This window comes from Camelus bactrianus, chromosome 32 (assembly GCF_048773025.1).
Source record: "Camelus bactrianus isolate YW-2024 breed Bactrian camel chromosome 32, ASM4877302v1, whole genome shotgun sequence".
Taxonomy (NCBI): domain Eukaryota; kingdom Metazoa; phylum Chordata; class Mammalia; order Artiodactyla; family Camelidae; genus Camelus; species Camelus bactrianus.
In genome coordinates, this window is record NC_133570.1 from 11,686,160 (window position 1) to 11,708,450 (window position 22,291).

General features: G+C 43.1%; 1 protein-coding gene across 2 annotated transcripts in view; it reads right to left on the reverse strand.

Annotated features, from left to right (window-relative positions):
* FBXW8 (F-box and WD repeat domain containing 8) overlaps positions 1-22,291 on the reverse strand; it is a 102,980-nt gene that overhangs the window by 7,606 nt on the left and 73,083 nt on the right. For both annotated transcript variants that reach the window (XM_074356166.1, XM_010963628.3), the window contains one exon: positions 10,568-10,695. In XM_074356166.1, the coding sequence (XP_074212267.1) occupies positions 10,568-10,695 (128 nt within the window). The remainder of the gene's footprint in view (positions 1-10,567; positions 10,696-22,291) is intronic.

The window sequence follows — 22,291 nt, forward strand, 5'->3', positions numbered from 1 at the left end:
GGAAAAAACATTAGAAGAGAGTACTTCATTAAGGATGAGAAGGGTACATACAGTTTCCTAAAATGTTTGGTAAAACTTGCCGGGAAAATATTAAAAAAAAAAAAAAGCAAAATTATAAATCAACTATACTTCAGTTAAAGAACCCCACATGGACCTAATCTCTTTTGTAGGTAGGTTTCCCCCCCACTTTTTAAAGTAATTCAGTTTCTCTTTCTTGAGTTAATTTTTTAAATCTCCAAATTTGAAGACCTAGGTGAATAAATGACTTTCTTGACCCCCAGGAGACAGAAAATCCATATAGAGCAAGGAATGAAGAGCAAGCTGGAAGGAACAGCCACCCCAGTGCACTGTCCACAGCACAGCAGAGGGAGGGAGGGAGGGAGGGAGAGCGGGAGAGCTTCCCAGCTCTCCCCAGGGAGCCAGCATCTTATCACCCAAAACCTGCCACCAGGAGCACGGCAGAAGACAACTGGAGATCTCCATCTGTGCAAAGACCCAAATAGGGTACAACAGACTTCACAGCAATGTGCTACAGACAAGTGGACTCCATCTAGGCTCTCTTAACACGCTCATTGCCCACTGTGGATGGGGTGCCCCTTAGGAACCACAACTGTTACCCAGATTTGGGTGATGTGGCGATCAAGGTGTTAATATAGCCTACCATATGACTATAAAAAGCAGTTAAAACCATAGGGTCATTCCCATTGATGCTGAAAAGAAATCTGATGAAATGTTACACTTATTCCTAATGAAAAGTCTTTAAAAAATAGTGGTATACTTTTACCAACATTATTTAACATTGTTTTAAAAAATTAAATACAATTAGATAAAAGAAGAAAATGAGAAGTGGACAAATTTATCATTAGGGATGACAATCCAAGAGAATTCAGTAATAATTCAGAATCAAATTTTAATATGTCAATCAACAGCTACCTTTTGTACAACTTCTAGTTTTATAAATGTAATTGAAGATCCCACTTAGGGTATTAAAGGCAAAATACCCTATTAACAGCTTTCTTAACTTGGAGCTCTACCATATATACCACACCAAAATTAACTATAGAGGGCTCAGAGTTACACAATTAAAAATATTCAGGATAGGAAGGCCTTTCTACACATAAAACCCCAGAAGTCAAGAAAAATACTGACAACTGCACATAAAAGTACTTACGATTTTTCTTCTACCACGTGGGAAAAACAAAGTCAAGGCAAATGGTAAACTGGGAAAAATGTCTGCACCAGAGAGGACTGGCTAATTTCTTGTAAAAAAAAAAAAAAAAATCCTTCAAATTGATAGTGAAGACTAGATCTGAAAAGTACCTAGAATGGAGCACAAACATGAACAATGTGAATGAAGGGTTAAGAGACAGGAAGGATGGAAGGGGACGATGGTTCTGCTTGTCTCCGAAAGAAATTCCAAAAGGAGAAAAGAGACTGTATGGCAAAGAAGTAATATTCAGAGTTAAATGGCTGGTATTTCTCCAGAATGAAAGGCGTGCGTACTCACAGTGAGCACGAATCAGAGTAAGTTAAAGGAAGCACATATCAAAGAGTATCATCATAAAGTAGGAACTGGCAAAAGACAGAAGAGCCCTTACCTGCAGCCTGCGACAGAAAGACATTACAATAAGCAGGCCAACAGGAAAAGTGAGAAACAACATTTACATTGTCACGAAGCTGAGTGACTCAGTGGGGACGGCACGAAGGCCCAGCTCCATCAGCGGAGCTCGGAAAGGCCACGCTGGGACATCCACACAGGGGGCCCTGCGTGGTCTTTAGAGAATGAGGCAGAGCTGCACACAGGCACAGGCAGCCGTCACCAAACCACCACTCCACACCAGAAGCATGGGCCCGGCCGCATGACAGGTGCGGGGGACACACACCTGCGCTGAGCGTGTGCACATGGCCTCTGGAGAATGCTACCTGTTAGGCAGCCTTGGCTGAGGACAGAGAAGCTCCCAGAAGACAACGTCTCCCTATATTTATAGTTTCTTGTGCTTTTCAGTTTTGAAGATATAGGTTACCTGTTTAAGTAAAACTGAAAAATTTTAAAGATAAAAATTCTGGAGGACATTCTCACATTGGGAACAGCAGCTACCCTGGGGAAGAGTGTGAGTGGAAGAATGAGGGGAATAAAGGCGGCTTACTCTTTATTCTTGACACTGCCATGTTGTTTAAGAAACAAGAACTCATTCGTGGCTGGGAGGGGCACCCAGAGGCCTTCATAAGTCCTGCTCACGGTCTTAAGTCAGGTGATGGATGTCCAGGTATTCATTACTCTTTAAATTGTACACAACATACCTTGTATACACTCCCATATGGATGCTTTATTTCAAATAAAACAGGGTTTTGGAAATCTGTAGTCTTAGGACACACAGAGAGATCCATTACTTCTTTCAGGCTGGGACGTGTAACCAACGAGGGGGCGCGGGTTACAGAAGGGCCACGCCATTCAGGGCCCCACTTACCAGTGAGCGCCCGGGACCAGAGGTGCGGAGGGAGCATGCAATAACACTTTGAAAATAAAGAGCCCCTCTGTCAGCACTTCAAGACACTTATCTGTAGGCATTTGTGGGTAAGAGGAGAGAGGAAAGGTAGAGATGCTGTGAAAGGACTCTGCTGGAGGCTACAGCTGCTCTGCCTACTGATGGGAACGTGAAAAGGGGGGCGGGCGATTTTAGCCCAAGTCCTTTTCAGTGCATATTTGGTTAATAAGGGTCTATTTTGCTCTGGTGATTTTCATAAAGAGCTCCTCTGTTGAATATTTATACTCCATAATTTACAGTTTGGCTGTTAAGGAGACAAAGGCAAACACAAATTTGGTCCAGAAGTTCAAAGTTTGCCATCTGTTTTCCTATTGTATTTAGATACCAGCATGGATGGCTCCAAACAAAATACACAGACACACCGAAAGATACAGCATTAGTGTATTTTATCTCACTAAGGAAAACAGAAGTGGGCCAAAACAGATTCGAACCTCTCCCCACAGAGAAAAGGGAAAAGCACTTACAAGACATCTCTTTAGGCATCACTCTGGTCTCTGGCTGACGGACAGAGACAGCAGGCAGCACGGGGTGCGGAGTCCACATGAACCGCTCGAGTTCACGTGGAGAGATGCATGTCTGCCTCGCACACCTGACAGCACGGCCCCAACCCAAGCCGCAGCGCACCTTGGCAGAGCCAGGGCCCTCAGCGCTCAAATCAAACACCCGACGCAGGGAAGCAGGTAGCACGGCAAACGGGCACGAATGTGCCAAGACAACTGATTCCAGGGACAAAAAGAAGCCAATGACAGATATTGTGAATCCCTATCTCATGAGTGTTTCATCAACTTTGCCTGTTGAAAAGAAAAAAAAAAATTGGTCTGAAAGCTGTAATTGTATTATGTTTAATATTCATGGTTGGGTTTGGAGGGCTGTTCCAACACTCCCTCTCCAGCCCCTCTCTAATGAAAATCACACCATAGGAGTCGGCTCTAGCCCGCCAATTAAAACAAAAGACACCAGAACCTTCCAAAGACTCCAACAGAGGAGCATCCATCTGATGGGCAGGAAAACGTGCTGGAACTGAGAGGGAGGCACGCTCTGGTTGGTCCTGTGCTAAGAGCTTTGAATAACTTATTATAACACTTGCAGATGGAGCACATATAACATTTACGCCCCACTCACTCTCTCTCTAACAGCAGGCGGCGGCACCAGAAGCACACCACAACTTTGTATTTGTCAGGGCAAGAAGTGAGCTCTGAGACTCTTTAATTGGGGGTCACAACTCAGGGCTTGCTTCCTCTTGGTTTGGATTAAATAGTCCCATAATAATAACAAGGCAAACTGTATTTGATGGCAAAGATGAAGCCTATTCAGACTCTGGCTCGGCAGTTTCATTAAGAAGGACCTGACCTTCAGCTATATTTCTATCCAGAAAATAAAGGGAACAAGCAAGATGGCATTAAAACGTAGGCTTTAAAAAAAAATGACCAAATTAATCATGAAAACTGGGTTTTTTTTTTTAAAAAAAGAAATCAATAACATGATTCTGTGTTGTCTCATCAAACCTGGGCTATTAAAGAGGATTTTAAATATAACCTTGTATGTCCAAATCAATAGCTGTATCTATATAGAGAGCATCAATGATGGCCTTTTCTGGCAAATAACTCATTTTAAATAGCAACTAGAAAAACATGTATGTTTAGGTGGACCTGCCCAGTTTAATCCACCGAGGCTATGCTTAGAGCTCTCTATATTGTAAAGCTGTGCCTCTGAAGTTTAGAGTTCTTTGTATATTGCCCATAAAGAGTAATAAGTCCCTCGGACTGATCACTCAACCTTTCTGGACCTGTTTCCTTAGCTGGGCCTACACTGGATGATCTTGAACTCTGCTAGATGGAACACTATGCAGTCCTTACAGGCCAGCCCAGGATACCACCTGCGGACAATGAGTATGAGTATCATACAGTCATACGAGTACACCTAGAATAGTCCCTCCATTTTGTGGTCAACTGGTTTTCCAGAGGAGCTAAGACAACTCAGTGGGGAAAGAGCAGTCTTTTCAACAGATGATGCCAGAACAGCTGGTATCCACATGCAAAAAAGAATGAGGTTGGACTGCCACTTCACACCATAAACAGACATTAACTCCAAGTGCATTGCAGACCTTAACGTAGGAGCCAAAACCATAAAAATTCTTTTAAGTAGACATAGGAGTAAATCTCTGTGACTTGGGGCTGGGAGATGGCTTCTTCAGTATGACACCAACAGCACTAATGACAAAGAAAACATGGATACATCGAACTTCATCAAAATTAAAACCTTGTGCTTCAAAAGGCATCATCAAGACAGTGAAAAGACAACCCACAGAATGGGAAAAAGTATTTACAAATCGTATCCAATAAGGGATTGGTACCTGGACTACGTATTATAAAGAACTCTTGTGACCAATAAAAAGACAACCTAATCTAAAAATGGGCAAAGGATAGGAATAGACATTTATTCAAAGAGGCCAAAAAGCACATGAAAGGATATTCAACATCACACCACTTCTCATCCTTTAGGACAGCGATAATCAGAGACAACGGCAAGTACTGGTGAGGGTATGGAGAAACTGGAACCCTCAAACACTGCTGGTAGGAATGGAAGATGTACAGCCACTTTGGAAAAGAGTCTGGCAGTTCCCCAAATAGTTCAATAGAGTTATTATATAAGCCAGCAATTCCACTCCTAAGTATGTACCTAAGAGAATGGAAAACATACGTCTATACAAAAATTTATAGTTGAATGGTAACAGCAACATTATTCATAATAGCCCCAAAGTGGAAATAAGCTGCTGAATGTATAAGCAAATGTGGTATACTCATACAATGGCATATTATTTGGCCATAAAAAGGAATGAAGTAGTGATTCAAGCAACAACACAGGTTTATCTTGGAAACATGATGCTAAGTGAAGAAGCCAGTCCCTAAAAGGTCTCATGTTATATGTCTCCATTTATAGGAAACATCCAAAACAGACAGATGCATAGAGGCAGGAAGCGATCCGTGGTTGCCTAGAGCTGGAGAGGCTGGGGGGACATGGAGAGTGACTGCTAATGGGTATAAGGTTTCTATTTGAGGTGATGAAAATGTTCTAAATCTGACTTGGTGATGGTTGCACAACCTTATGAACTCTACATTAAATTGTACAATTTAAATTGGTGAATTATAGGTAAGTGAGCTCTATCTCAATAAAGCTAAAATGAAAAAAAATCAACTTAAGATTACAGCAGGGAAAGCAGTGGGATTTGTTGGTTTACTGAGTGTTGCCTTGGCAACCCACTAACAACCTGACATATGCCCTTACCAGCAACTCTTACTTTGATTCTCCCCAGCAGAGCACAGAAAAGCTTCTCTAGTCTGTATGCCTGACTTCAGTCACTGGAGAGGAATGAGCAGATCCCAGATGAGAAGACTGAGGGCAACAGAACAGACTCCATTTCATACAGCCCTCCACTGCCAACTATAGAGTTTATTTAGATAATTTAAAGAAAGTTATTTAGAGTTCTGATTCTGGCCGAGACTGACTAAGCCCACTACCACCTCTGTCTTCTGCTGACTACAACCAAAACCTCTAGACAATACACATAAAGCAACACCTGAGGACTCTGGACAGTTAACTCAGTGCAGTGGACTGTGGAGGAAGCGGCTGTATGAGGAAAGGATTTCCTATTCTTCCCCTCTTTTCTCTCAGAGCCTTGCCCCAAATATGAGCTCCAGTAGCAGAGCCGGGTGGCGGTGCCGGAGCTAAAATTTCAATAGAAATGCCCTTTTTGAAGAACCAAGGAAAGAGGCCCCTGAGGTCCAAAAGAACGTGGGTATGGGGTCTTTGGGGGGCTCTTCTCCCTCTCTTGCCTCTGTGGCTTTGCCCAAAGGTAGTGTCTAATCACAGAGCCGCATGGTGGCCATGATGCCGGCCGGTAAAACTTTGAGAGAAACCCCACCTTCTGATCAAAGGCCCAGTGGGGAAGGGGCCCCTGAAACCTACAAAAGCTTAGGGATGAAGAGAGGCGGAAACTGGAGACGGGGAGCCCCTAATCCTGTGTGTGACCCCGCACACGTTCCAGGCACTGCTCTGAGCTGTGCAGGACAGATCCAAAGCAGCACAGCAAAGGCTCAACTGAGATTTACATGACTGCCACCCCAGATGAACCCCTGCGTGGCACAGGTGCAGGACGGAGCCAGAGAAGAGCCACAGAGGCTCTGGAAACTGACATTGGAATCACCACCCACAGGAGGCAAAACACAGCTTGCAGCCTGAACTAACCGGGGGGGACTGCCTGCTTAAAACAAAAACAGAAACAAAAACTCAGCATTCTCCAGAGGATTATGTAACAGGATGCAAAGTGGACACTTTGCATCCAGGATACACCCCAAATTACTTGACATACCATTTCCCCCTCCAAAAAAAAAAACAAACCAAAAAAAACACAAAACCCCGGGGAAAATGTGACCCATTATCAAAGGAAAAAAAACAATGAACAGATGTCAACCCTAACGTAACCCAGATTTTAGGAATCATCAATGACTTTAAAGCAGCTACTGTAACTACATTCCAAGAGGTAAAAGGTAAAATAATAAGAAATAATGACATTCTGAGCAGATAAATAGAAATAATGAAAAAGAACTAAATGGAAATTTTGAACCAAAAAGTATAAAATCTGAAATAAAAAATTCACTGGATGGGCTCAATTGGAGAATGGAGGTGACAGAGGAAAGAGTTAGTGAACCCAACATTAAATCAACAGATAGCTGTAATCTGAGGAATACAGAGTTTAGGAAAGAAACTGAACAGAGCTTCAGGGACCTGTGGGATAACATCAAATGGTCCGGCCTTCACATCACTGGAGTCCCAGAAGGAGAGGGGAAAGGAATCAGTGTGGAAAAAAAAATTTTAAGAAATAATGATCAAAGATTTCCCAAATTTGGTGGAAGACATAAATTTATAGTTCAGTGATTAAATGTTCAGTAAACCCTAGACAAAGGTTAAACTAAACAAACAAAAAACTAAAAACCACAGTGGTCTATTCCTGAAGACTTTATCTTGGTAACCCATTCAAGTTTCTCATAAATGTTCTAATTTTCTAAGCTATGGGTTATTTTTGCCTTCATTAAATAAATATATACTTTCTTACATTTGATGGAAACACCATCAAATGTAAGAAGCACCATTACTTTATGTAACATTTTTAAATGCTGCCAATTATTCTTAAGATGTTGTTGTAAAAGACAACTTGATTTCATACATGTGAAAATGTAAAAAAGGAAAAAGTACATCTCAGAATAAATACAAAACAGGCAGAGGTAAGCCCTCTCTGAGCACTAGACATCCCGTGGTAAGACACAGGCATCTAGTCCTAACAGCTGGCACACACACCACTCCTCTAACGTTACTTATTACTCTTCTTGGTTTAGCAGGAAAAGGCAAAATATGCATTTAAAAAAAACCCTCACTGATCTATAGTGTTGAAACTCTTATGCAGAGAGCTCCACCTCTATAACCCCACTTTATAACCCTTCCCTCCCAGCAAGGGAAAATTACAATCCAACAATAACTCAGTTCCCTCCCTAGTCATTCTCTTAATCTTTATCAGACTCTACTTAACCTCTAGTGACAGGCTAGGTGAGCTATTTTTTCATGTTTAATTTCAGCCGACACCACCTCCCCCACCCCACCAAAAAAAACCCTCTTTGTAAAATTCCACCCATGTTTCTTAACTAACACAAGCTGATTTCCTTGCTTTAATGAAACATTATTTTCATCCTAATCTTGAATAGTTTTATGTATCTTTAGAGTCTATTTTATTCTCAAGTTATTTATAAAGTATTAAGAGAATGCAATAGAAATTCAGGTTTTTAAATTAAAAAAAAAAAAAGAGGTTCCAGGGTTTTCAAATTGCATCAGCCATTAAATGAGAGCCAAGGACATAGCTCTCTTCACGGTATCTGTCCCCTTACTCCCACTTTTGAAAGAAAACACAAGCTGCATGGGCGTGCATCTCTAACAAAGTCCGTCCACTCATAGCTATTATGTCTTTGGAAAACCCCCACAAGACATGCTTCTACCACACGAAGAAGTTAGAGTCCTTATTCCTCCCTTTTTCTAGATGTATAAATTTTTAACCCCTGTGTCATATTGCTAACACTGTTAATCTGATTCACAAAGAACCATCTTATGTATAATGGACAGACTCTGAGAGACCAGCAGTGGTCAAACAGCTGGCACACAGATCTAGAAATGGCCCTGAAGAAATGCCTCTTTGAACAGCCCCTCCCTAACTCCAAGTCCTGAATCTATTCTTTTCATCCATAAAGACAAAGGTTTAAAAAAATATGTAACGTTGGCTGACTAATAAAACGGACTCATCATGGTCAGATTTGGCCTTCAGAATGAACAGAGAGCCCTTTGACACTGAGCAGGCAGCTTCTCTTCTGGCAACGGGTACATCAGCAGGCAGCCCCACTCCAGGTGAAAACGCCAGCCTTGCTGGGTCTGTACAGGTCTCCTAACTGACAGCAGGATGTACAGCTGACAGTGGTCCCGACAGTCTGGCTTTAGCTGTTCTTCTAGAGCTAATGAGGCTAGGTTTTGCAGAAAGCAGAAGTCTCTTCTCTGGAACACCAGTCTGGTTTCCTGTGGCCTAGCTGTGGTTGAACACCTGAATGCTCATGCTGTCAACTCTGAAGGATAACCTATAATCCCAAACCCTTGGATCTGGCTGTCCCCCAGAGCTCTCTGCACTTGCTCTCCTGAAAAGCGAGGAGCTGCTAGGTCCCCATGGGGAGATCCTAGCAGATAAACTTGGAGCCTTTGTGTGGCTCAGGCTGGGAACGAAAACGGGAGAGTAAAACTACAAACTGACTTGTTTTGTTTGCTGTGCCACGAGTGGGGCCACTAATCAAGCCTAATTTTTTTTTTTCCAAAGAGAAAAACTGCCTGGATACACACTGATTCTCAAGCATGAAAAGTAGCTGCTGTTTTAAGTGGCCTTGAGAAAAGAGATCGTGTTTTCTTTCAATGAAGCACACTCACATTATCTTTTTGCTCTATTGGGAGGGTGATAGGAGTATGAAGGTCAGAAGTTGGAAATATTATTTGACAAAATGATCATTTTTTACAAGCTGCTGCACAAGTACGACAGAGGACTGGGGTTCTGCACAAAGCGGTACCCACCTCTCAATCTGATACCCCGACCCAGAGGCCCGCCACCTGCAGCCCAGGGCGGCCAGGGCGGGGTGCTGGCCAAACCTGGCTTCCAGCCATGCTACCTCTCTCCAGGGCACTGGATCAGACATGGCAGATAATCAGCCAGGAAAAAAAAAAGGAAGAAGAAAGAAAAAGAAAAAACAAGGGGGAGAGGAGGCACAAAGGAAAAAAACCTAAAATTTGGACTCAGAGAGTCTTTTCAAACACTTTAATCCTTTTGTGCTGATGGGTCCTGGAGCGGCCGGAGCTGGCACTGGACCCTGTACCGGGAAAATCCGACTCCCTAAGCCAATATGTTAAAGGGAAGACTGCTAATCAGCTAAATAGAAATTGGAATCTGTTCACATGCAGTCTCTTTTTTCCCTCATCACCAGAGGGACACCATAGTGTTCTGAAATACACTCTTGACATCATTTGGCAGGCAACCCTATTTTGCTGAACATGATTCATCCCTTAGGTTATTGTTTTTAATATTAGAAAGTGAGCTTTCAAATGCCAAACAAATTTTACAGCAGGGGGACAAAAGATATTCCAAGGGGTCTCACTAGACCTTCCACCAACTGCATCCACCAAATGGCTAAAAGACAACCTTCCCATGGCGTTTCAGAAACACAGACACAGACGCAGCTCCATCCAGCTATTACCTACTACCAGACTTTGTTCTCCAGGTTCACAGGGATAGTATTTATGGGATCAGGGCTGAACTCAGGTGGGCAGAGCTGCGAGAGAGAAGTGAGAAGGGTGAGCCGAGTCGGAAATCAGCGAGTTCAGTGGAGGCGGAGCAGCCAGGCCTCAGCAGAAGCTGCTACAAAACGCAGCTCTTTATTCAGACTTACCTCCTGTCCATGTTGCCACTGACCATGAGATTGGGAGGGCTGTCGCGGAGGTTGACGCAGGTGAAGTCACCAAGCGCATTACCCAGCTTTGAGACGCAGCGTTCCGCTTCCAGGCTGTACACCAGGATCTGCAGGAGAAGGGAGAACACGTGGGTGTGCAGTCACGTGCAGCAGACCTACACACACACCTTCTGCCCAGCATCGCCCAGGGCACCATCACCACCTCCCAGCCCGTTAGACAAGATGCTCTGCCACTTAATTTCCTGCCCCTTTCCAGGTAACGACAGCACAGGGATGTGGCTGTCAGAGAGACAAAAGGAAATGCAGAAGAAAAGAAAACCCAAAGAATTCCCCAGGCCAAGGTGCAAAAAAACTCACAGGACGCACAAAAAAATGCCAAATGGGAAAATTACATATCCCAACTTCCTAACGCAGAAAAAGCCTGGAAACTAAGGGTCCCTGACTGCTTCTGACCTGGAGTTAATGGGGAAGGCTAACAAGAGGTCAGGGCGCCTGCCCATGAGCCAGCGTGAGTTCTTTCTCCCCCTCAGTATTTATACCACAGAGGGTCAAAGAACAAACAGTACAAGCATCCAGGAAGATGAAGCTTGCACAATTAACCACTAGATGATTCCTTTAAACTACAAACCAAAACTCTTATTCCCAAACATTAAAAAAACTTTTTTAATTGAGGTATAATTGATATTCCAAACATTTCTCTCTTCAGTCACTCTCCGCTCAATGATCACCAGAAGCTCTGTTCCATAAGGTATGGAGGCAAATAAGAAAGTACCCTTGATCTCTAGACGATGCATTCATCATATCTGAATGCTGCCCCCTCTCTCGCAAAAAGAAAAAAAAGGATAATTCATATGGAATCTTTCTGAAGATTAAGTCTTTTACTAAAAAACTTGGTAATTCAATTAATTAACATTAAGTGGTTGCAGTAACTGTTCTAAGTACTGAAGACACAGTCCTTGCCCCAAAATTCATTGTTAGCTTCCTCATTCACACCCACACCCACCTGTGAGCATACATTTTATTCTGTTGATCATGTGGTTAAAATGAATCACTGAACTCAAAAGTTTTAAATGTTAATACTTTGAAGAGAGAGATTCTCCTCTCAGCCAGCACACACATGAAAATGATGTGCTATATTTTTCTACACATCTCTCAGTTATCAGTATACAGATTCTTATTTTAGTATTGAGAGGTTAATAAATTGACCCCACCTTGAAAATCACTGATCTCACTGTCAACATACATTTCTACCAAGAGAATCTCTGGAAACTCCTAACAGTCAAAACAACACTGTAATATTAATTCACTATTGCTAACAGCATCTGAAAGGAAAGAGGGCAATAACAAAACATAAACTGCCTTCTTGATGCATAAAGACTGTAGAGAGCAAGCTGAATTTTATTTTTATTTTCATGCAGTTGAAAACAAAAGTTTCTGAGAAAATTTCAACTTCTGTAAAATATCCAAAATAAGATTATTCTTCCAAGTAGGAACACAGAAATAAATTAAATCTTCTATCCACAATGAATACACTAAAAGTGCATTAAAATCAGTTCCTGGAGGGAGGAAAAATAAAACCAGCAATCCCACGGTATACCCTAAAAGTAACATTCTGCACTTAGGTATCATTATGGAGCTTTCAGTATGGTTCCTGCACTCAGTCTCTTCTTGCTTTTAAAACACTTCAACATCTCTAGCAGGAAGAAATGTCCATGGTAGATACAAGAATGAAAATTGGACACTGAATCTGTTCGTACGTCTTTACTTTCTCTAGAAGTCCTTTTTTGACAAGAGGATGGATCATTTCTAAATGATATAGTGGAATCTAATCCCTCTCTAAAAAGACTACAAATTCATCATCAAGACGTCTACTTTAGTTTAGTCAAACATTTTAAAAAAAAAGTTTAATAATCCAATGAATCAGGATGATCCAAAGAGTACCTTGACCATTACGTTTAGTTAAAGACCGTGGGGATCAGAAAACCCATTACCCGGCGCAGAGCCGGTTCTTGCCACGTTACGAGTCCCTTAACCACCTTTACCGGCTCTCTCCTGCCCGCGCTCTCTCTCTTTTAATAAGGTTGAGCAAATGGGACTTCATTTTATCTGATTGCCACAGACTAGTGAGATTAATTATTCATGCTCACACTCTCCTCCTTGTTAAGACCATGCATTAGACTAATTTTTCTCTTTATTGCCCTAGTTGGGTGAGTCTCAACCCATGGCCACTTGACTCGCTCTCAGAGGTGTATGGATAGAAAGGAAAAAAACGACCCGTAGCTAAAATCTTGATGAAAACGTTCTGCGCTAATGTGACTGCCAAATCAAGAGATGTTGCTGTTTTTTTTTTTAAAGTACCAAGTGTATATTACACAAAGGCTTAAATAGTGATTACAGAGCAAATTTTTATAGGAGTTAGATGTTTAAGAATTACCTAGAATGACTGAACCATGTTATATATTTTGTAAAGATAACTGCAGGAGATGCAGTATGCGGACTTGGGAACAGCGGGGTCTTCTTTCTCTTTGGCTTCCAGATCTAGAGAGGGCGCCTGGTGGACGTAAGCACTGTTTAAAAAGAACTGTTTTTCCTTCTTAGAGATCTTGAAGTATTTTCACAAATCCTAGTCACAGAATCCTAACTTTCAATTTTGTCAATTATTCAGATTTCTCTGAAATTTCTAAAAAGAACTTTGTCTTTTTTCTGATTTCAAACATAATATATCATGTAACAAGTTCTAACATAAGAATTACATAACAAAAAGTTGTAACCTTCTATATAACCATCTCTCAGAAATAATCAGTGTATACAGCTGTCCCTCGGTATCCATGGGACCCCATAAATACAAAAATCTACCGATGCTCAAGTTCCTTATATAAATGCTGTAGTATTGGCATATAACCTACATCCTCCTGTACACTTTAAATCATCTCTAGATTACTTACAATACCTAATACAATGTAAATGTTACGTAAAGAGTCACTGGTGCTCAGCAAATTCAAGTTTTGCTTTTTGGAACTTTCTAGAATTTTTTTTTCCAACTATTTTCTATCTGAGGTTGGTTGAATCCCTGATTTGGGAACCTGTGGACATGGAGGTCCAACTGTGTGATGTTAAAGAGTTTTTCTATACATTTGGCTGTCTTGTCTGTTTCTCTCCTTCTCTGAGTGTGTATAAAATTGTTCTTTTCTCTGAATGGGACTATTGTTCTGTAACTTGTGTTTCCTACTAAATAACATGAGAGTTCTCTCCTTATCAGTACCTACAGACAGACCTTGTTCTGCATCGAATTTGTCTATGGATATATAATTCCATATTGATGGACATTTGGGTTGTTTCTAATTTTTTTAAACAAAATAAATAATGCCGTAATCCCTTCAACAGCCAGTCAGCATGGGAAGGAACGGGGACGGTGGAAGACGTGCAGAAGCCTCAGCTGGCTGCAGCTGAAACAGTCCACATCTTCACCAGCCACTGCTCGGCCACCAACCGTCCTGCTCCTCCGTTTGCAGGACTTGCCGCCCTGAGGCGACCCACCTCACAGCCCTGCCCTCGCAGGTGGTGGTATGACTAGGGGCACCTCAGGAAGGAGGTGGCAGCCACACGCCCAACATCTGGGAAACATCAGCAACTGCCCTGGTGCAGGCAGGCCCTGCCCCTTCCAGGCACAACCTGGACCCCTTAGTGTGCCTTGGACAGGCCTTCCAACCAAACTATGAAGGGAGGGGCTGAGAAGTGGCTATTGTCCCTGCAGTGGGGTGAGCTCAAGGCCGGTCAACTTCCTCCTTCACTGGTCAAGAACTGGATTTAGCACTGCGAACATTTCCTAAATCTGGGGCTGCTATTACCCTCCTAATTAAAGAGGAACCACTTGCATACAGAAACAGCTATGCAGAGATGACAGAGCCTCTCAGTCCCAGACTTTTGCTCATGTGACTGAAGACAGGAACTCCATTTGTGTTTTCTTTGATTAAGCTTACCAAAATAGTGAGTCTTCCTCACACTTCTATTGTTGTTGGAGGGGCTTCAAGATGATGGAATAGAAGCAGCTCACTGTCTCCCACAAACACATCCAAAATACATCCAACTGTGGAACAATTCTCACAGAATACTCCTATATGTTATCTGCCAAAGGCATTACACCAACAACGTCAACCTGAGCAGTGGGCTTACCTACTCGGGACCCCAGGCACTGCCTTTCCGAAACTGTAAGAAGTGGTCAGGCGGCTTCCTCACAAGACTGTGACTTTTAAAAAGGCTTTGTGAACTCAAGATAGTTTGCCTGCCACCATTTTGAAAAAGGGAAGTGACAAAGAGAACAAAAGGTTAGGCGATGCTGTACTGGACTGAAGCAAAGTAAAAGAAGGCATGCGGAGGAAGATCTGACAAATTCTTGGAGATGACGAAGTCAATCTACTTTCTTTTCTGATCCTTAACAAGCCCTCTCTGTCACTACCACATATATTTTGCTCTTCTGAGGGGGTAAAGTCATGATAAGAAGCCAAATTCTAGAGAGTAAAGAAAATAATCTTCATGCTCTCTCCTCTTCCATCCCAATTAAGCTTATTCTGTGCTCTCTTTGTGCCCCTCACAGAGTTTACCCCTCTTGTTGGTGCTGAGGGATTTACTGTCTGGACACCCCACTGGGTGTCCCCCAGGTGCCATCTTGAACTGTGCAATTACTCCTCTGACCTTTCCCGTGACCTGTGGTTCTCAAGCACTAGAGGGTGGGAAGGTCACCAAGGAGACTGATTTTAGCGCGCCAGCTGAGGCTCTGTTATCAAGCGCCACGCCACGTGCTATAAAACATTGTCCTAGCCTTAGACTGTAAATTCCTTGGGGCAGAAATCCTATCACTCATTCCCTGCAGCACTGACTAAGGGCTCAGCATGTGCCAGGTACTCAGTAAGTGCTTGCAGATTAACTGATTGGTACACGACTATCAGGCAAACCAAAGGCTTCCCACCGTCTGGTACACAATAAACACTTAGACAATCCTTTTTTGGCTCAACACATCCTGCTGTCCCCCCCCAAACACACATACCCGCCATTTCTGGGTGTCTAATCTTGCTGTGAGCTTGTACAAAGGAACCCCTTCATCATTCTCAGAATAGAAGATTCCACAGATCGCTCTCCACAATAGCCAGATTCTAGAACTCTCGAAATGCATCCCAGCCCAAGGTCCCACCTCTGATGACACGGCACACTAGACTCTCTATGGAAACCACCCTGTGTGACACACTGAAGATGGCTAGTTAGCATTCAGTCTATTTTTGTTCCGTTTTGTTCTGTCTTACGATGGGGAGGTAACTAGGCTTATTTATTTATATTTGTAACAGGTCCTGGGGATTGAACCCAGGACCTTGTGCGTGGTAAGCACGCACTCTACCATTTGAGCTATACCCTCCCCCCAAGATTCAGTCTATTAAACATTCCTGCAAACATTCTGTTTAACTCTTAAGAAATCAGAGAAATTCCAAGGAGCCAACAATGAAGAGAAGACTAAAACCAGAAATGGAAGTAGCACTCATGTCAGGGGCAGCTCTGAGGACATCTGCCAGGGTTAGGAGCCCAGAAAACTGGGGGAATAGGAGGGAAAGCTTCCAGCCAGTACTAAGTGGAACCAGAACTGAGATGTCTGCCTAAAGCTGGGGCCCTTGTTCTCAGTAAAAAGCAAGCTAGGAACAAAGATCTATCCATTGGTGAAGAAAACTTGGAAACTTGTCTATCTCAGGTTCAGCTCAGGATGGAAAATGTTTGCCCGAGGGCCTGCAACCACACATATGCCCTCATGCTGGTTAAGAGTTTGAATTTATACTACCTGCAAGGCCAAAAAAACCCCAGGCCTAGTAATTATTTTCATGTTGGTAACATGCTTCCTCGTACCTGGCAAAATCTTCTCAGGAGGGAGACCCTCTCAACCCAGGCCCCACAGGAGATCTACAAATCAAGATCAGCCAAATATGAGCTCACAATTTTAAAAAAATTTTTTTCCAAAGACAAACAACTCATCTTAAGTGAGCGATAGAAAACAGAAGAATTAGTCTTCCAAGGATATCAGCTGTTTATCACATAAAGAAAACTGTGCATGCTGGAAATATTTACAGAAATCAGAGTGTGAGGGGTCAAAAGCAGCAAAACTGATTAAGCAGCTTTGAAAAACAAAACAAAGAGAATTTCTAGAAATTAAAAATCAATGGATGAGTTAAACAGATAATTAGCATCCAAGAGAGAATCTGTGAACTGGAAGACAGAGGTGAAGAAATTATTCAGGGTGCATCCCAGAGTGACGGGGACGGAGAATATGAGTGAGTGGGTGAGAGCAGACAAGGGAGATCAGGCTGGGCTAACACACACTGAATGAACCTAAACTCTAGACAGAAAGGAGAGAGAGAACGAGGGAGGGGAAATTTCAACAAGACAGCGGCTGAGAACTTTCTACAACTGAAAGGAAAGAAGACAAGAAATCCCAACAGGAAAAATAAGCTAAATCCACGCCTAGAGACAACAGAGTGAAACTACAGAAAATTAAAGACAAGGAAAAAGATCTTAAAAGTAGCCAAAAGAAGAGAAAGAGTCCTCAAAGGGGATGAAAACTAGACAGCTTTCCCAAGTAGCATCAACAGAAGTCAAAACCATCATCTCTTCAGTGGGCTGAGGGAAAATATCTATCCACCTAGAAATGATAAAACACTAATAAAACCACCATTCAAAAATGAGCATGAAATAAAGGTGTTTTGGGATAAAAATACAGAGAGCACCTGTGGCCAAGAGACCCTCACTGAAGAATATGCTTTTTGAAGATTTGGGAAATTATTCCAGAAAAAGAGGTCTGAAATGCTAGAAAGAACAGTGAACAAAGATTCAGGTAAATGTGCATGAAAGTACATAAATGTTCACTATACACAACAACAGTGCTGATTTGGGGTTAAATAAATAGAACAAACTGTATCTAGTCCTTACTGTTCCAAACAGTCAAGTCCACGGATCAGGGCAACTTACCAGGAACACAGAGGTGCCAGGTGCACAGGGGACCTCCAGCATTACGGTCTGGAGTGAACACTTACTTTCCTGGATACCTGTGCCATGTTTGTTTGACACACGGGACAGACCTGGTATATATCTGATGGAAGAATGAGTAATTGATTACAGGCGAATGATACACCAGCCTTACATTAAAGATATGCTCCACGCATACAAATGAACACATTAAATCAATTTGCTTTCCACCAACAGCAACATATTTAGCTGGTTCATAAGTGGGAGGTACAGTTTCATTTGATACAGATCTTGAAGTACAAGACTAGTAATGCTCACTTAAAAAAAAAAAAAGATACAAAAAAGAAAAAGACCTCTTGGTATCTGGGGTAGAATTTACTCCTGTAAATGACCCAAGTTGCTTTTTTGACCCAACATAAATATGATCCCCAAAACGTGCTAAAAAATTTTACTATAAAAAATGCAGGGTGTGCATATTGATGTTCACATACAAAGCTAAGTGAACGGCCTCCATAAATTCACAGATGAGCTAAGATCTAAAAAAACGATGAGAAAGACAGACAATTGGGGAGGGAGGGCGAGCTAGCGAGAAAAGAGTAAATCATACACAAACAGCCAATAAAAAAATAAAAAAGCAGTTAATATACATGAATAATGGATGTCTGATTTAAAAGCAGTTTACTCCAATATGATGTAATTTTTGACAATCAGCCAGAGAGACTATTTTGTAAGTCCTCGCCAGAGATAAGTCAGAGCACGAGGCTTGGTAACTCGGTGTCTCTGTGTACATGTGGAAATGACTTTCACCAACGTCCCAGAGGTGACTTTCTGTTGGCAAACAAAAACTTGCCTCTCAGGTGCTCTTAGCAACAGCAGCCAGTAAGATGCAAGGCTTGACGAAATGGACCCCTGACACGAGCACAGATCCCTGAAACATAGCAGCCCCTTGACAGTTTTCATGACGTGCTGCTGGCACAGTCCACACTCAAATGCAGCACAAAGAAAGAAGCAGCCTGGTCTGCTTTCATGTTTAAGTTTTAATTAGAGTGACAAGCCCATGAGGCCAAGATATTTCAGGGATGGAACGGTGTTGCTGAGAGTCGCCAGGCGCTGGGTAGGCAAGGCCCGCGTTCGCTCCCCACCACCACGTGCCAGTGCACCTGCAACCCCCACGGTTCCAGGACTGGACTCTGCCTGGGAAGGCACTGCCAATCCTCGCAGACCGTGCCAGACGTGGGGGCTTTGTGATGTGGGCAGATGTCTACAAAGGACCAGAGTGAGGCCAAGACACCTATTGTGACCTAAGCCTGAAAAGAACCCAGAGTGCAAGAGTGCGCTCGGGTGAAAATGCAGGCCAGCATCATCCCAATCTCGCTCCCCTACAGCCACAAGTGCTGGAAATAATAAAGGAAGGCAAGTGTACTTTGTGGGGCGAGCAGAATATGGCTCTCTGCTTTGCTTCGGGAATCTCTGTAGACAGTCTCTGTCCTAGTGCTAGAATAAGCATAAGAGGTATGACTACAAAAAACTGACTAATGCAGGACATAAAATGAACAGGAAATGTTCACTGTCAGAGCACTGAGTGCGAAGAAGAAACTATAATTATTATGCAAATGTTTAACTGAATGCTGAAAATCCTCACAATCTCCTTTCATGTTCCCAACAGGCCTCATGGACAGTTTCAAAGCACTTCACAAATATTAACTACATGTAACTAATCACAGTTCTCATGAGAAAGAAAGTTATTATTAAATCTGTGTTATACAGGGAGGAAAACTGAGTCTGCAAACCACAAAGTGAGCTCTTTGAAATTAAAGACAATCTGGACATTACTTTTTAAATGGGAAGACTACAAGTGAGATGCTAGTAACACGAGGACACTTGTGAGCCCACAAACCTAACACTGTGCAGCTCAGGATATTACGTGGCTGGGGCTTTTCTTCTCACTAGCCTGGCAACTTCTCGTCTGACCCCAAGTTAGCCTGGACAAGGGCCTAGAAGTGGGTAGACAGGCAGAATGTGGCTACAATCAGATCCCCTGAGACCAATGACAGCTGATGGAGCAGCGTGAAAAACCGCAGTGAACAATCAGGGCCTTTGGTGTGTGCAGGGCAAGGAGTCCACCCCGTGGGCTCCCCTGCATGCCCCGGAGGGCACGACAACCTTTCCCGACACTGTATGGTTCACGGCTGTCAGCACAGACAGCCCAGCAGCACCTTGCACATAAAAAACACTATAAATGTTAGCTATTAATAATAATCATGATACTCCTTTCACACAAAGCCTTTCAAAATATCATTTCATTCGACTTACACAACCATCAAAGGAAGACAAATACTACTGTCCACATTTTATGCATAAAGAAACTGAGGCTTAAAATAAGTTTAAATAACTTGCCCCATTTACTCAGGTTAACAGCAGCAGCTGAGGACGCACTAGGCAGAGCCCCAGTCATCTTATTCCTAAGTTGCCGGCTGCCACCGCAGCACAAGCCTTTTCCTGAGTCCTGGCAAAAATGGTTATTAATAATGGCTAATATTTCTAGTGTTCTCTCATGCGCCAAACACTGTGATGATGCGTCCTCTCACCAGATCCCCACAATTCCACAGGGTGGGTGTCATGCTTTTACACAGTTTATGTATGAGGAGGTGGAGGTGTAGAGAGGTCAAATCACTTACACGGTAGTGAAGTTTTCGAACCAGAATTCAAACCCGGGTGGGTGGGCTCCCAAGCCATGTTCTTTCAACCTCTGACCCAGAGCCCAAAGTGTGGCCCCTGGACCGGCAGCATCAGCAGCACTGGGCACTCGTTAGACATGCAGCTCCTCAGGCCCCACCCAGACTCACCTGAATCAGAAGCCTTGAGGGTGGAGTCCCAAGATCTGTATTTTTCTGACACCCTCTGGCGTGTGAGAACCCCTGCACTGTAGAACCTACACTGAGGTGCACTACACTTGGAGAACCTACACTGTCTTCCAAGCCAAAAAGCCGATTTCAAACATTAATGAAGTGTTCCTCAGCTCTAAATGCTCACTTCCTGCCTCCCAGCCGATGGCAATCTGGTTAAGAATATTTGCTGGGCAGGACAACACGGTAATGTGAGGTGCAGACCTGGTGACTGTAAGAGGCAGGGAAGGGAGATGTGCACTGAGGGCTGGAACGGCTGGCGAGGCTTCTTCTAGAAAGTGGGACCCAGGATGGACCTTTCCTGAGGGGACACAGAGAAACAGGAGGGAAGAGGGAATGGTACTGCCAGTCAGGAGTAAACATGGCATATTCTGGACTGTGCCTGCCTGCCTGGAGGAAGGGAGCTTGATTTGCAGGTGCTGCTGAGCCTGAATCCCCAGGGTCTTGAAGGTCAGGCAGCAGGTGAGCACCAGGGCCTCACCCACAGTCCTTGGTACACAGCTCTGCTCTGACAAAACCTGAAAGGGACCATGAGGGGCACCAACAGGCAGCACAAGAGCCTATAGGTGGGGAAAGGGGGGCGGGTAGGGAAGACTTATTCTCATGTCATTTTCAACATGTATTTTAAAACTTATTGTGAGCATGAGATAAGAGCTCACACCTTAAGGAAACGTCACAGTGCAGAGAGGCCACCAGGGGAACAGACGGAGCCTGGGCCAGAGGTACTAGCCTAGAAAGATCCAAAGAAATTGAGGTACTGAATTCAGTCCAGGTCCAGTCAGTCGGTCCCACATCAGTGGACCGCTCACAGCAGGACAGGTGAGCCAAGGCTGGAAGCCGGGGCACGACACAGCTGCTGTCTGTGTGTGGCACAGTTCAGACGATTCTTGGCCTCATTCTCACACACTGAAAACCTCCCAAGTCCCTTAATTTAGAATGTGATTGTTCAAATGGGGACTGAGCTGTAGTTATCCTTTGCCTCTCTGCAAAACCCGGTGTACCCTGTAAATTAATAACACACTGAGAGAATGCTCAAAAGAGTAACTTTGCATCCATTAGAAGAACTCATCTGCAACTCAATAACTGATAATTATAAACCCTCTAACACAGTGCCTTATAGAAGGCTGAAGTGCTGGGCGAATTAATAAATCATATTCACCTACATACTGAATAAAAAGAAAAAGTCCTCTACTTTGTAATATTTTTATTAGTCTAGTTTAAGCTGCTATGTACATTTGAAAATAGTAAAAATGTCTTAAATATTCTGAAATTCAAACTCACACAGGCCATTTCCGGTGTGCCCTGATCTCCTACCCACTACCAAACCAAACCAACAGCATCTGTCCCAACTGTCTGGACCCACATGTATGGAAAGCCTGCAGCCTGCTCTACAGTGTCACCGTTACTTGTCGCAGAGCAAAGGCAAACATTTCCAGTTGGCCTCCTTAATCTTCATTAACTGTAAAACAAGCTGATTTTTAACCGTAACAAACCCAGGTGCCACTTGGGCCGTATTTACTCTGAGACTCATCTGGCACAAAGAAACCAAAGCCATACGTATTCAAAAAGTGAAATAAATGTGAAGATCAGCTTCAAGTTCACACTCTCCCGTGGGTATGGAGCCGTAAACCAGGATGGAAATTCCACATAAATAATCAGGAAAGCCACTAGAAAAATTAGGCCCTAAATAAAATTCTAAGCTTAATTCAAAAGACAAATGAGAAAAAAAGGCAATGATCATCATATATTCCAATGTAATGGGCTTATAAACTTGCTCAGAGCCTCAAGAATGCTGATG